The sequence below is a fragment of the Colius striatus genome, chromosome 6 (assembly GCF_028858725.1).
Source record: "Colius striatus isolate bColStr4 chromosome 6, bColStr4.1.hap1, whole genome shotgun sequence".
In the NCBI taxonomy this organism is placed as follows: Eukaryota; Metazoa; Chordata; class Aves; order Coliiformes; family Coliidae; genus Colius; species Colius striatus.
This window is the reverse complement of record NC_084764.1, coordinates 40901287-40916872: the sequence shown is the minus strand read 5'-3', so window position 1 is coordinate 40916872 and position 15586 is coordinate 40901287. Positions and strand designations below refer to the sequence as shown.

The following is a 15586-nucleotide window of genomic DNA, read 5'->3' as shown; positions in this document are numbered from 1 at the left end:
CCAGACTTCTTAAACAATCTTTCCCATTATAAACAGCTCTGAATTATTTGGTAGCATTTATACTAGCACTGTCAGCTTTAAAACAGCTAATTAGGGCACACATTACAACAGTAATTTTCACAGTGGATTTAAGAGTAAAACAAGAGAGGGAGGAAAAAAACCAACCCCTAACTTTGAGCTCTTTTAAACCTTGGAAAAAGAGATTTTTTTTAAAAAAGAAAATCTAAGTTGCAGGCTTTACTCCACTTAATTCATTGTATTGCTATGTCAAAGCAGTTAACTGCTGAACTCAGACAGTGATGGGATATATGTTACCTGCCTTTAAACATTCTTTTCATTATTAAACTTTTGCTCTGCACATGCTTCCCAAAATTGCATTTCTATAGAAGGCTGAAAGTCTTACTTTGACATAAACTAAGTGCTAAAAGAAGCTTGACAAGTTCTTCATTGCTCAAGTATCACCTTCTTTACCTACCTCCCACCCTGAATGATTCAGATATTTTGGCACATGATCTCTATAAACTTGCTTTGTTTCAGTTAACAGCTCCATGCCAGACACTCCTAATATCCCAAGGGAAAGCAAGGGAAGAAATGAGAAAAGCCTTACTCTGTGTGCATGTGCGTCCTTCCCACCCTTCTTTGCAGATGCAAGAAAAGGAGTCTCCACTGCCAACACATGTTCCACCATTCATGCAAGGATTTGGAATGCAGCTGCTGTTTTTAGCTTTGAAAACAGAAAAAAGTTCTCTATTTAGCACATAAATCAAAAAGTATGTCATCTGGATATGTCAATAATACAATCCTGAATAGTATTTAAGTCAATAGTATAGACTTACAAGAAGGCCAAAAGACTCCAGAAGTAATCACATTGTGTGATAACCTCTCGCCCATCCTCACCATCATCCCAAATCAATTGGCTGCACCATGATATTTTAGAAAAAACAATATTTTTCTCCCATCTGTGTAAGTATCCTTCAAATACTGCTCAATTCGTACTTTGGCAGTAAGTTACCCAGGTGATGAGCTGTACTTCATAACGAAACGCTTCAATAAAGTGCAGATTTTTATTAAATGCTGCAATTGTATCTAAAAAAGTGGAAGGACTATGCTAAATTACCTTCATCCAACTTCTTGGTCTTAATGGAAATTTTATAAGTAAGAAAACATGCCATGGAGACTACATCCAAGCGCCCAAGAGATTAAGAGTAGCTCCCTACAGCAAGCAGCAAATCTGCAAATCCCCTAGGAGGAAACACTTCATTTCACTTTTCCTGACCATGTCTGCTCATGCACCTCTTGATCACAGATTAAAATCACAGTGACATGGAGGACTAAGTTCCCAATAAAATTTTCACACAGAGTCTCTAAAAGCTGATAGAGAAGACAAGCTTAGGAGAAGCTGTGTAAAAGACCACATAGCAGTCTGTAGACAATAGCTTCCTAAAAATCAGTATTGTGTCAGGTGAGTGATAGAAATAACTCTAAACTTTAGTCACCAGTCAACTGGACCAGTTTTGAACTGGCCAGCCCAAAGAACAGTGTGCCTGTTTACTAAATAGTTAAGTGCTGTTTGAATGCTTCTCTACGTCTTCTGTCTTTATCTGTAGAGAATTTAAAAGCTTACCAGTGTTGCAAGTACTTCCTATCCATTCTGGAGGACATGAACAGCGGAATGTATCTCCATCATCATAGCATGTTCCACCATTGCTACAAGTATTTGCATCACATTGGTATTCACCTGTACATGACATGAAATACCAATTCCTTCAATGCAAAGCAGCTTCAATTTCCATTGGTCTCACCAAATTTTAAGGCCAGGTACACAATCACAAAATGACTTTTAAAGAGATCTCATGTTTAAATGCAATAGTCCTAGAAACACATAGTTCTACCTGCTTCATTACAGTAAACAACTAAAAGAGTGGAATCTAAGGGCATCTCTTACAACATTACTTCACTACAGGAAGGGATACGTTTTTCAAGTGTACCATTTTGTTGCTGGGAAAGTGGAAGAGGTAATGAAAATATGCCTATTATTTCACTGCAATTGTTTCATTTTAAATTTCAGGAACTCTAGTCTCATGAGAAGAAAGAAAACAAATCTTTGGATAAACTAAAGATCAAAGTAAAGAACACTTACGTGAGTGGCAAGTTTTGCCTTTCCAGTCATTCTTACACTCACAATAGAAGTCATTTACCAAATCAATGCATCTGCCACCGTTGTGACAGGGGTTTGGAGAACAGTCATTGAAATCTAGAAAAAGAGTTATTCGAATTAGATGATCTGGCCTAGCCAAAGCCATGAGAAACTCTAAAGTACTTATTTATAAAGGAAATAAATTGTGTACTATGTAGGAAGACAACAGTCCTAATTGTTATGGGGTTATCTTCACATAACCAGGAGGAAAAACTCTGATTTGTATGAAATATTCTGACAGCTTAAGAAAAATAATACCATTCAGTATGACTTCTAAGTAGAGCACCATTTGACATTTGTCCAGCAAATAAATGTATTCTGAACTTCAGAAAAATCTAACAGGGACCACAATGTCCTGAAAAGAAGTCCCAACCCATGACATCCACACGAGACAGTTAAGGCTCCCTCTCTTCCTTTGTGTGTCAAAATACAGAGTTAAAGCCATTAGATGGCTTAACCATATATATCTATATTTATATTTCTTTTCACTCTACACAAACCTTTTACTAGTTAGAATGTAATTATTTTCAATCAAACTTCATCTAGATAACACAAAGCACTCTTTTGTCAGCAACAGCTGCCAAAGCGTCTCAGTCTTTATTTCACATCTCAAGTGGTGCATGTCCTTTTAAGTCTCAGCAAGTCCTTGCTGTCATGTTTTAGAAGGGGTTTCATTCAGAGTAGAATGAACAACCAATTGCATTTTCCTCTGAGGTAACTTAACCATGACAGCGCACTACTGTCAACTAAGGCCCAATATGTTTGAAGGCAGGGCAGTTAAGTCCTGCTTCCACTGAAACTAGACTACACCACACTGACTCATGCTATTCACTGAGTCAAAATTCATGCTTCAGCAGCATTTTTCCTGCTAAAGGAATAGATATTACTTTTATAAATTCCTCCAGTCAGGTTGCACAGGCTTAATGATAAAATGCTTTCCAAGTTTGGAAACTACTGTGTAAGAGCAGTATAACAGAGCATATTCATCTTTTGCCTCCCATCTGTAGAAAAAGCTTTTCTCTCCTCTTTAGATATATCCTGTATTATACCAAAGGAATTGAGACTTTTAGAGTTGCTACCCAAAAATCTTGCTGAAACTACTTCTGGAAACAACTAGACTGATTATAGAACAGAAACTACCCCATCATAGTTAACCACATACCAGCCTCGCTACTTGTTATATCACTGCTGCAAGTGTTTGACCCTGCAATGCTCAGTAGTACTCACTTGTGTCACACAATTCTCCTTCCCAGCCACTTGAGCAGAAACACCTAAATGAATCAACTTCATCGATGCATGTCCCACCATTCTTGCAAGGTTTCCCAAGACAGTCATTGATATCTATGACAAAAAGTCAACAATTATCACTCAAACCTTTCTTCACCTAGCTAGGGGAGAGTGACCTACCCTTGTGTCTCTAGGAAAAGCAGCTCAAAGTTATACTTCATTTGTACATACATAAGAACAGTTCAAACATCTGTTTTCAAGTCTGAAAAGGTTTCTAGATGTTCTGTCTCGTGTAGCAAGTTGAATCAGAACATTAAGTTTACCTGACAAAAGTATCCAGGTGTTTAAAAAGAATAGCTGGAATAGCAACATCCCTGCTCCTAAGCTGTGCTGTCAATGTGTCTGTCCTTCATTTCCTTATGGAGGAAATCCAGGGCTTCTTAGAAGACTGTGCATAAAAGCAGCAGGTACAGACACATTCACGTTGGACTACATGGAACTAAAAGGGAGTTTTCTTTCACAGAGGAAGTGTAAATCTCTGAAGAGACAACTACTACTGGATGAAACTGGATTTCAAGTAGAACACCTGAAACATTGCTCTAAGCGACTCTGTTAAAATCTTCATGTTCTTTCATATTGCAAAGCATCATAACAAAACCTAAGTTTTAGAGCAACAAAATCATTTAGAAGAAACTCCTACTTACTTTCATGACAGTATATTCCAGTAAAACCTCTTTCACAAGCACAAGTAAAATTGCCTCCTGGCTGACTAATGCACCGTCCGTGAGGCCCACAAACATTAGACGAAATGAAACGGATTCCTTCTTGGGTAGCATTAGTGAAGACTTCTATTGTACAGCTGTCTATTACTGAGAATGAGAAGTATATTATCAGATGAATAATAGGCATCACCAATATTTAAAAAAGCTATTAGAAATACTCTAATAACAACTTAAAAGATAACTATGTTACATCCTCTTTATTTGTACAGACTGTTACAAGCTTTTCCTCCCACCACCTCCTTGTCTCACAAAATCCAAGCGAGCACAATAAAAATGCTTCTGTATTCTGCTATTTCCCAGAAAGCTACTCTTTTTTTTTTTTTTTACAATACATTAAGACAAGTTTCTGGACAACAGCAGGTACCTTTACAGGAATTGTTCTTGCAGTGGTCCTTGAGATGAGAACAATTCTTTCCATCATAGTCATCAGGGCAGGCGCAGTAATAATCTCCTCCCAGATCATAGCATTTAGCCCCATTCTGGCAAGGGTTAGGTTCACAGAAATCAATATCCATCTGAAAGAGAGATAATAGTTAGCAGCAGCTGCTTCATTTCCCAGGAGTAAGCAGCATTATCTGTGTTGCTAAAGACACAAAGCTTATGTACCCAGAACCTCAAGTTTTAAGGCAGCTCATGATTCAAATACATCACATTTCGTTCTACAACACAGAAATTTCAGTCAGTCAATCCTAATAAAAAACACTTCTGATACTGCTAAAAAGATATTCCTTCACAGAAGGATGAATAAGCACAGAACACAGCATTAAGAGACATTTCACTGCAACTATTCTGTATCATTGTAAAGTGACTTTGACCTTCACACCCACATAGTAAGTGCTATAACGAAAGTTAAATACCAGTGCTCTTGTCATCTTTGTGCCTGAAAGACATTTAAAATACACAGAACCTTAAAAAAAATAATCCTATTCTCTAGAGCAACTTCTCTTCCCATTTTAATTAACACATAGGATTTACTGAAGAACCACATAGCTTGGAAGGGACCTCTAGAGGTCAGCTACTCACCATCTCCTGCTCAAAGTATGCTTACAGTTAAACCAAGCTGCCCCGGGGCCTCATTCTTACAAATGCTACCACCATGCTAATCGACACCCAGAAACACCAGGTACATTTTGAACACTTTTTGCCATCTGATTGAAAAAACAAAATTTAAATCTAGCCTTCATAATATGACTCAAAGTGCTGTAGCAAAGCAATTCTGCTGCTTCTACATCTTAAACTGAGACAGAATATCACTAGTTGGGTGATGCCTTAAATTGTCCAGAAAAACCACAAAGCAGCCTCAAAAGAAATATTGTTACATCACGGTATCTTTCCTCCAAATTGTTATTAAAGATTGCTTTCCTCTTGGAGTGATTTTTTTTCCTTCTTCACATCTCTTGTGAAAAAGATACCCTCTCAGTCCTATAAACATAAAGCTAAGGCCAATAGTGGATTTAGTCACTATTTTTAGTAGTTGTGCAGTAAATCAAAATAGAAGGAACACAAAAGGTGTTATTTAATTCAGAGGAGCACATACAATTCCAGTTGCAATAGAGAGATTTTCAGCAAAGTATTTTGTGGTCTCTTACAGAACATTCAAAGCAAACTATAAAAAAAACCAGCTGAAGTCTGAGAAAGATTCTCAGATCTCCTCTATCAGATGTCTCCATTTGTTTCCTTCCATTAGTGTAAATTTCCCCTTCCCAATGCAAGTTCAGTAGCTGGTACTTTAGCATCTGGAATCAATGGTAGATATTTCCTGCAACACACAAGGCAAGCAGCCAACTCTTCCCTATTATTCAAACAGATTTGCTAAAACTTTAATTACAGAGTATGGTATGAATCAGCCAAGAGTAGAGCACTCAAGCTATGATCCTTATGTAGAAATGGCATATAAGCTATTAGGTACTGCACTAGTTTGATAAAACTGGTCAGTATCTGCAACCCTCTAAAATTCTGAATTAAAGGAAACCCCTCCAATGTCTTCAACGGAAAATTCTCGAGCAGATCCAACAAAATTCAAACCCAATTCCTACAGTTGATGCTGTCTTGCTAACTATAACACTTACATAAATATGGCTATCAGCAAAAGACAGAAAAGTACATACTGAAGGGCAACATTATTTTACACTGAAAAGTCTAAAGACCTCCCTAGAAAAAGGAAGATTTTCATTAAGAACTTCATGAGTTACTAGCAACTTCAGTATTTCAGATCTGAATCTTTAAGCACTGCAACTACATGTTCCTTAAATGATCTCAAACAGAAAATTCTGAGCTAATCCTTGTGTTATCTGCCTGCCTTTAATTATGTGGATATTCCTACCAACAGCAGTAGGATTACCTGAAAGGAATCAGGTATGGACTTCAGAATTATTAGGATAATGACCTAAAACATTCTAGTGTAATGAAAGGACACAGGTCCTGAAAATGGCAAAGGAAAATGTATCAAGCTTAAGGGAATACTTGCAGCCTTAAAACATTTACAAGAGCCAGAAATCTATGAGCAACAACTTGCAGTTTAGCAGGCTGCAAATTCAAGTGTTACAGCTGCTATGACAGCACTGCACAACAAATTTGCTTATTCAGAGTATCAAGTAACAGTTACGTTAGACAGTAAACGCTTCAGCCTTCGGCTACTCCCATTTAAACACAGAGATATGCTTCTTTCAAGAATTCAATCCATGAGAAGCATTGCAGTAATGTCACCACTGGTCTCACCTCACAGAAGACTCCTGAGAAGCCCTGTAAGCACTGGCAACTGAATCCATTCACCAGGTCTTTGCAACGGCCTCCATTTTGGCATGGATTGCTTTCACACTCGTTTGTTTCTATCTCACAGTTTTTTCCTGTGTAACCACGAGGGCATATGCAATGGTAACCATTCACTTCATCCTTCAGAGAGGGAGGGGAGAAAAAAGTAAAAGTAGAAAGATTTGCTTGTTGACAGAACTTGTACAAGAGAATTCAATTTATTTCTGTGTTCTTGACTTGGAAACACAAAATTATTGTGTTCAATGGGGCAAGAGAATGCAACTACAACACTACACTTAATATTTAACCAACCTGTAATTCCAAGCTATGAAATTCATAACTAGCCAGAAACAAGATTAATTTTCAACACGACATACAATAAACAAGAGTTACCTTGCAAGTCCCTCCATGTTGACATTGCCCATGACAGTCATTAATATCTATGAATAAAACATGCAAAGCATTAGAATTTATACTGAAAGACTACGCTGTGAAGTAAAGGTCTAGCATAAAAATGGAGAACAAATGATTTTCAGAAAGGATTTTAGATGTTTCAGTGGAAAGCAAAAATGGCTGATGTCTTAAGAGATTCTTGGTTTTTAAAATATGTCAGAGAATTACATGTTCCAGATTCCTATTACAGTGTAGCAAATCAAATCAAATGCTATCAGCTAATGGCATGTCTAACATTTTAGCTAAAAATTATCATTCAGAATCAGGGATGAGCAGGTAAGGAGAGATTTAGTAGAGTTAGGTAAGTGTAAACCTAAGCTCATCCTAAGGTCATTTACAACTCTATATACATTTTCAAACAATATTTTCAATTTCCATTGGTAGAAGTTAGAAAATGACCAACAGGTACTCTTCTCTTGTATATGTTCTATCATTCATTACACAATCTTTTGAAAGGAACAAAGCATCCTATGACCAACATACATACTAAAAGAATACTAACTGATATGACAATTTACTCCTGTCCATCCTGGAATGCAGTCACAGTAATATCCACCAATGAGATTTTTGCAAGAGTAAGCATTAACACAGGGTTTCCCCTCACACTCATTAGCATCTGTGAAAGAAGATAAAAGAAAGAAGAGAATAAAGAACAAACCCAGAAACAGATTACCACAGCACCAAGCAAAGTTTCCATGCAATCCAAGCATCAGAAGCTCATATTTCACATTGGCAGGGCACTAAAAATCCTTTACATACCCACAGGTTTTTAATGCAAAACTTTTCTGTAGTAGCACATGCACGTTATCTTACTTTTCCCTTTGCCAAAACTCAAAAGGAAATATATGTTAGTCAAGGGAAACACCTTCCTTGCCTCTGCAAGCTTACAGTCATTGTTCTGCCAGCATGAAGGAGCTACCATCACCAATGCCGTACTTTGAAATGGAAAAGCTATCATTAAGCAAGCTTAAGTTGAGGCTTGAATAGTTACAGGTTCACTTGAAACCTCTGTCTACGATCTACGATACCAACAGCAATTCACATCTTCAATGCTTTCTTCATTAAAAATCAGAAACACACTTAAGAGTTAATCTCCAGTGGTCTTCAAAATTTTAGAAGGTAACTACTTACCAAGCTGACATGTTGCTCCAATCCACTGCTGTGGACATATACACTCAAAGGCATTAACACCATCAATGCAGGTCCCTCCTTGAGCACAAGGGTTAGATGCGCACTCATCAATATCTGGAAAGTCAAAGCGTGTCATCTGTTACATGGTTTAAAACTTCCCTTAACCTGGTTGTTTGTACATTCTCCTCCATCTCAAAAAATAAGCAAATAAGCTTAGGAACAGACTAGTATTTGTAACCCAATTTTCACTTGGGCTTTTCTCACATTTTTGAGATAGGAACTCTGAAAGTTTATACCTGCCAACAATGAACACAATTGAAAGTCACATTCCTAGATCATGGCACAGTTTAGCCAGTTTGGGGCTTCTGAGGATAGTTGCTGTTGAAAAATGGATTCAAAATCTATGTTCCAAATCACAAACAATATGCAAACCAATTACAAAGGTCCACAACACATTTTAATGATTCCCCTTGTCTTCCAAGCGGAACACTTCAGCATTTAAGTGAGTAATCCACTACTACTTTAGTAGATTACTACTAAGTAATCTACTACTTTAAAGGAAAGAACCTTTTATGTTCACATTTATGCTTCTTAAAATGAATCCATTCTGTATTTCAGTTTAGGCTGGCTAAAGAGTCAGAAACTGTCCTGCAAGCTTTGGCAATAGGGCTTTTCTTTGGATGTGATCCAGCTACGCTTTTGGTAATGTGTAGATCAAATCTACATCAAATGATACTGATGGCTGCACAGTATCATTAATCTTTTCAGTCTCCCAATGCACAGCTGTTAACAGACAGGTCTGGTAAGAGAAAACCACCAAACTCCACACCCACAGAGTGTGATAGCTGTATCAACCCTTCCAGGCTACTATGTCAGTTCACCAGTAAATGTATACCCACCAATAGCACATGTTGGTCCACTCCACCCCGATGGGCAGTGACACTTGAAGCCTGATGAAATTTCGTGACAAATTCCACCATTAGCACAGGGGTTAGATACACAAGCATGCTCCGCTGGAAGGAAAGAAAGGAAAGAAATTCTTGCTAAATGATCTTCCAGTGTTAATTAAGAAGGACTTCTATGATAAGAAATTGTGTTCTGATTAAAAATGATCAAGAGCCTCACTCTCCCAGCTCCAGAGGACAAGATTCTCAGAAGACTGAAGCAGGATTTTACTGAAGGTGCATCATCCTTCATATCTACTGACTAGGAAGCCTGAAAGGTAGACAGCTCACTATCTCAGCACCCCAGCAAAAGTTCCCCATTAGCCTACTACTGCTTCCAGCTACACACTTCCACCTCTGGAGTGCTCCAGTACTTTGTTTTTTCCCCTTCTTTCAGTGAGACAAAACAGATACGCTGTATGCAGAGGCCTGAACGGTAGTAATAAAGTGTCAAAGGTCTGGTTAGCTTCATTCTAATATTGTTCCTTGGAAACAGCAAAAAACTAGAGCTACTTGCAATTACAGACAGTACTGCTTGTTGTCATCCCATGTAGGGTTGTAACAGCTGCAGAAGCTGCACTAAGCAATTATCAAGCTTGTCTGTGACAACCTGTATGCCATCACTTTTGATATTTTCCCCTCTCAGAAGCCAAGGGAGCTTTTGGAAAGAAAGAAGCAATCCCCTTAGGCAAACCTTTCTAATTGTTGCTAGTATTTGTATTTTGGAGTCTTTCTTTCAAGAATGTTACCTTGCTTGGAAACAAGCAATGTCTTATGTTATGTACTAGTAACTAAAGCAGCTCTTATACCAATCTATCACTAATAATTAACACAGAACTCAGATGTATGGCTTGCTTTATCACTTCCTCCTCATCTGAAGAGCCAAGGTGCTTCCCAACTATTTTCAGGGCAAGCTAAGACACGTTTTCATTTGTTTTGGCCAAAATTTTGCAATACATTCTACCAACTGAGGCAAAATTCAAGTTTTGATAGTATCACTAATCCCACATTGCACTTTAGGGGAAGTAAAAGAACTACATCCCAATGAATGTGAAAAATGTCTGCTGATAATAGTTTAGTGAACTTAAGGCCAAACATTTAAGTGAAGGAAAAAAAGAGAAAGGATTATTTCCATCTACAATTACAACCATCAAGGAACAGCAGAATTCCAAGTGAGAAGACTGGGAATGTTGCTACTCAAGAACAGGATTTAACAATTCATCATAGCAAAGGAGATCTCTGTGGAAAAAACAACTGAATTCTACATCTGAAAAAGCTGAACTGAAAGTTTTCATTTTTCTCCAAACACCAATTCCTTAAAGTAAAATAGGAAACAAATAGGGATTGCACATTCATCCCTTTATGTCCAGAGACAGAACAATCAAGAAAAGTCTCCACATTTCAAAATAGACTCAGTACATGAAAATTTCAGTTTTATGTAACAAACACAGATTTAAATGAAGAAAGCAATACACTATCTTTGTACTGTGGTTGAGATAGGAAGCAGTTTTTCATGTTGGATAGACACAGCTCTGTGAGACCCTACTCAAGAAGGCATACTTCTTCAGAAATATGGATTAAATGCATTTCTCCACTTTGTCTTCCCTGTTCCCATTGACAACTTTTTATTTAGACTGCTCAAGCTGACCTTGTAAGAGGGCTTGAGTACATTTCCATAGGGGACTGGAGTATCTTATGAAGAAAGGATGCATGATAGGGGACTATTTAGCTTGAAAAAGACTTAAAAGGGACCTCCTTAATACTTAAACTACTTAAAAAGTGTATGTCAAGAGGATGGGGCAACACTTTGTCGTGTCAGGTGATAGGATTAGGGGTAATGGAAAAAAGTTGGAACGTTAAAAAGTTCTCCTTCCAACCCCTATGATTCTATGATTTAAACATAAGGAAAAACTACTTCACTGTGAGGTGAGGGAGCCCTGGCCCAGGCTGCCAAAGGGTGGGTGTGGAGCCTCCTTCTCTGGAGGTTTTCAAGACCTGCCTGGACACGTTCCTGTGTGACCTGATCTAGGTGAGCCTGCTTCTGCAGGGGGGTTGGACTGGATGATCTCTAAAGGTCCCTTTCCAACCCCTACCATTCTGGGAGTTAACTTCTATTAATCAAAATGTATTAAAACCCTTAAAAATCATCATTAAAACAGAAACAAAAGAAATCAAGTTTCCATTAATAAAAAAAGGATAGTCAAAATATCCAGGCAGCTAAAAACTATGCTAAAACTCCACATTGCATCTACTACCTGTTACTACTATACACACTACTACTTTTCTTAGTCTCCATACTGTATAAGATGTATGTTTGCAAGCAAGCCAGAAGACAAGAAAATGGGTAGCACAGAGAAAGGTGACAGAGGAAAGTATGCCTGTAAGCCATTTCCAGGAGACTACAGCCCAATTGCATTGCTTAGATTAAGGAAGTAAAGAAAAATTAAAAGAGAAGAAACATTCTCAGTGTTATCTAAATCCAAGGGAAACCTTTAACATCACTTCTGCTGTCTTCAGTGTTTGTTTTTGAATAGTCAGCCTAAGGCTATTCAGGAGACCAGAAGGACAGAGGTAGTGTATGAGCACACTGCCAGAGTAACAATCAAGTTGACAGGACAAGTTGCACACAACGACTTTCCACACTCTCCCTCTCAGAAAACAAACTATTTTTTGGAAAGGAGAAAAGAGCTCCTCTACAAAAAAGAAAAGCAACAATGAGCATATAAAAATGCTGCCTGATAGCCAGGCCAAAACCAGTTTTAGATTCCTGAAGACAGATGCAACACCCAGAAGTACCAATTTCGCAGTTCTTTCCTGAGTAGCCATCCGGGCAAGCACAGCGATATTCATCTGGTTCAGTATTCATGCAGGTTCCACCATTCAGGCAGGGATGGTGATTTCCACAGTAATTCAGATCTGGACAAAGAAAAGTATTAGTCAAGAGGGAACAAAATTCTCAGCATTTTAATCCCTAGTCAGTCATAGTGATGGCTTTATGGCATTAACATCATTCACTGACATCATCCCCATGGTCCATTAGCTAGCCTGTCACCTCCTAACTATCCACAGAACAGTGAAGGATAAGTAAGGGACAATTTGCATGAGTTAGAAGAGTCAGGACCATTCCAAGCCTTTTGTCTTAAACTTCCTATACTTAAGATGTTTAGGCATCAATTGCCATAAAAGAATTAGGCACAAATATACTTGTGCGATTGCACACTAGCAGAAAATACAATGGTTATTAATGAGTTAACAGTTAATCATGCAACTTTACTTATTTTTCCTGTACATTAATGTTAAGTACCTTTGTTACAGAGCAGGCCACCCCAGTTGGTTTCACAATTACACTGCCATGGTTCGTTACAGCTCCCATGAGCACAGCCTGGGTAGCGGACACACTCATCACAGAACTGTCCTTGCCAACCATAATGACACCTAAGATGTAAGTTCACATGTTAAAAGTTAGCAACATGATGCTTAATTATCAGCATTACAGGTATTTGGAACACTACACTTACCATTCTCAAGAACAAGGTCAACTGTTCAAAGTGCAACAAGATAACAAAGCCTTATTTCTCCTGTTTAGAAGGGACATACTAGTCCTGTTGAACATCCTTACTGGAACTCATCTTATTCAACTGTATTACATCCCATGGCAACAAACAACACCAAGCAGTATGCGTTACAAAAACTGTACATAAATCAGTGGTTCTTTCACAAGTCACATCTTCACATAATCATCTCAACACTAGGATAAAGACTGTGTTTAAATCACTTTTCAAAAGACAGGCTGCATCAAGCACCAGAGCTTTTTTTTTTCTCTCTATGAAGACAGATTTCAAGAAGCTAGCTAGTTTTGCTCTGAAGTGCTAGTCTTGAAAAACCAGGGCAGCCAGAGAGGCAGCTGTCTTGTCAGTTTTCTCAGGATTTGGTTTCTCAAGAGGATCCCTTTGACAGATTTATTCTACTGCATTCTCAATGTTCTCTAGTAACATTATGGAAAGGTAGAGAAAGAAGAGAAACAAGAGTCAGTAATAATTAATTTGTTTTAAATAGCTAAAGATTTGTCAGAAGATTTCTTCAGATGCTAGTATTTTTATGATATCCATTACACAGTTCAGGTAAGAAAAGCAATTGTTTGTGGCAGAGAAAAAGTGTTCAAAGTTCGAACTTAAAAAGAAAAAGGACATAGGCTAATGCTCTTTATTAAAAAAAATAGTGTATTTCACACATGTTTTAATTTACAAATCACAAGCTTGCTCTCTTAGACCAACAAAAACAACTCCAACATTCTGGCTGTTAAGATTATTCCTTATGGAAAAAAAATTAAGAGTCATACTAGTAACAAAGAGATACATAGCAACACACTGTATGGGAGCTGGGCACACACATGCCAGCAGAGCTCTAATGCCTGGGGGTAAAAAGCATGAGAAAGGAAACTGTACTTTTTGAGATTTAACATCACCATTCTATCACCAACATGGTTTGAATACTGTAAGAGAACAGAAATTACGACTTTGCAGTGTGGTGAGAGAAGACAAGGAATATAAGCATAAACGAGGAGTCTTGGTTCCTTGTGAATCAACCCACTTCCACTGCTTTCACTAAACCTTATCAGTTCCCAGAGGATTAGAACAGATTATACTGGCAGCAAATTTAAATGTCTACTATTTACATAGTCAGAAGGAATCCAAATGCAGATCTTTGCAAGATGATTTTTTATATAAAGTTCTAGAAGCACTCTGAGCTCTTAGTCCCAGTATCTGCTCCTCGTTCCCAGCCTCACAAATGCAAATACCTAAGTAAAGCCTCAGCTCTGTATCCAGTCCAGAGGTCTCTGACTGCTCATCTAAGCAAGGCTGACAGGAGCCTGAAGAACATATGTATTTCAGAAGCAGCTTTCTTTTGCTGTATTAGCAGTAAAAAGAAAAATACTGCTCCTGCTAAATTTGATCTCTTCCTTCCTCCTCAAGGACAGAAAAATTTTTTCAGGGGCTAGTAATAAACAATAAAAACCCCCCAGCACTGTAACTCACTTTATTGGCCTCAATCCAATTCTGCATCCATGCCAAACCTGGCACTACTGCCAGTGATTCACCATGACTATCCGAGACAGAGCCAACTCCCCACCCACATATAACAAGCATTCTGAGGAGATGAAAGTCTGCATCACAAAGCAAATGATCACAATAACCCAATTTGTTTTCCATAACCAATGGATAACAAGTTTCTTTAACACTGCACAGGTGATCAAGACTGCAAAGAAAAACATAGTCACCTTCTTAGATCTTGAAGGCATCTTAAGCACCTACTTTAGTTTGTAGGTATGCTTAACTGCATTAAAATTACTTCAGCAGAAGGTTGCTGCTTCTCGTGCTATTCACCAGGCAAAGTTTACTGTTCAAAGTTACCACCAAGCCCAAGGGAAACAATTTCTAGAGGCTAAAAGCAGTCCAAAGGAACAGAGTGTTTACAAGTCAAAAGGTTACTATGTGGTAAGCTGATCAGCCCTGGGTTTACAAGGAAGAGTAAATTAGGATTTCCTCTCGAACAGGAAGCCTGGTCGCATCCTACATTAGCAGGTGCTAGAGCAGCTTTAATTCCACTTCCTTCTAAAAAGATAATGTTTGCATGGATGTCAGCTCACCCCTAGAGCAAGATGGGATCAATAATGTAAAATCAATTCAGAAATGGGGATGTTGTCAATTATGATAAAAATATCAAGGCAAAAGGTGGACAAGGATGAAACAGGTTAATGATCCACCCTGAGAAGCCCAAAAGGCACACATAAAAAAGCAACATAGTCTTTAAAAAAGAACCAAACCAAACCAGAACTCCTTTTTTCAAGTAACCCCTTGTGTAAAAGAAAAAGGAAGCTGCCAGTGCAGTTAATGGTGGGCTGCAGTTACTTCTTCCCTGCACCTCCCAGTTGAGAATAACTTGTTGGAAGTTTCTGCAATCCTAAATTTTTCACATCTGAGTAAATAAGAAAGCCAAATTTAGAGATTTCATATGGATTCCCATTGTTCAATGGACAAAGAAAATTCTTACTGGAATCAAGATTCTACTTCCTTTGTCCTTCCCCTCTGCTGACTTCATCG

General features: G+C 38.1%; 1 protein-coding gene across 1 annotated transcript in view; it reads right to left on the bottom strand.

Annotated features, from left to right (window-relative positions):
* JAG2 (jagged canonical Notch ligand 2) overlaps window positions 1-15586 on the bottom strand; it is a 72182-nt gene that overhangs the window by 14437 nt on the left and 42159 nt on the right. The window contains exons 6-17 of the mRNA XM_061998429.1: window positions 12790-12920; window positions 12282-12401; window positions 9441-9554; window positions 8542-8655; window positions 7351-7397; window positions 6925-7098; window positions 4571-4721; window positions 4129-4293; window positions 3425-3538; window positions 2141-2254; window positions 1625-1738; window positions 608-724 (exon numbers count right to left, since the gene is read on the bottom strand). Of these exons, the coding sequence (XP_061854413.1) occupies window positions 608-724; window positions 1625-1738; window positions 2141-2254; window positions 3425-3538; window positions 4129-4293; window positions 4571-4721; window positions 6925-7098; window positions 7351-7397; window positions 8542-8655; window positions 9441-9554; window positions 12282-12401; window positions 12790-12920 (1475 nt within the window). The remainder of the gene's footprint in view (window positions 1-607; window positions 725-1624; window positions 1739-2140; window positions 2255-3424; window positions 3539-4128; window positions 4294-4570; window positions 4722-6924; window positions 7099-7350; window positions 7398-8541; window positions 8656-9440; window positions 9555-12281; window positions 12402-12789; window positions 12921-15586) is intronic.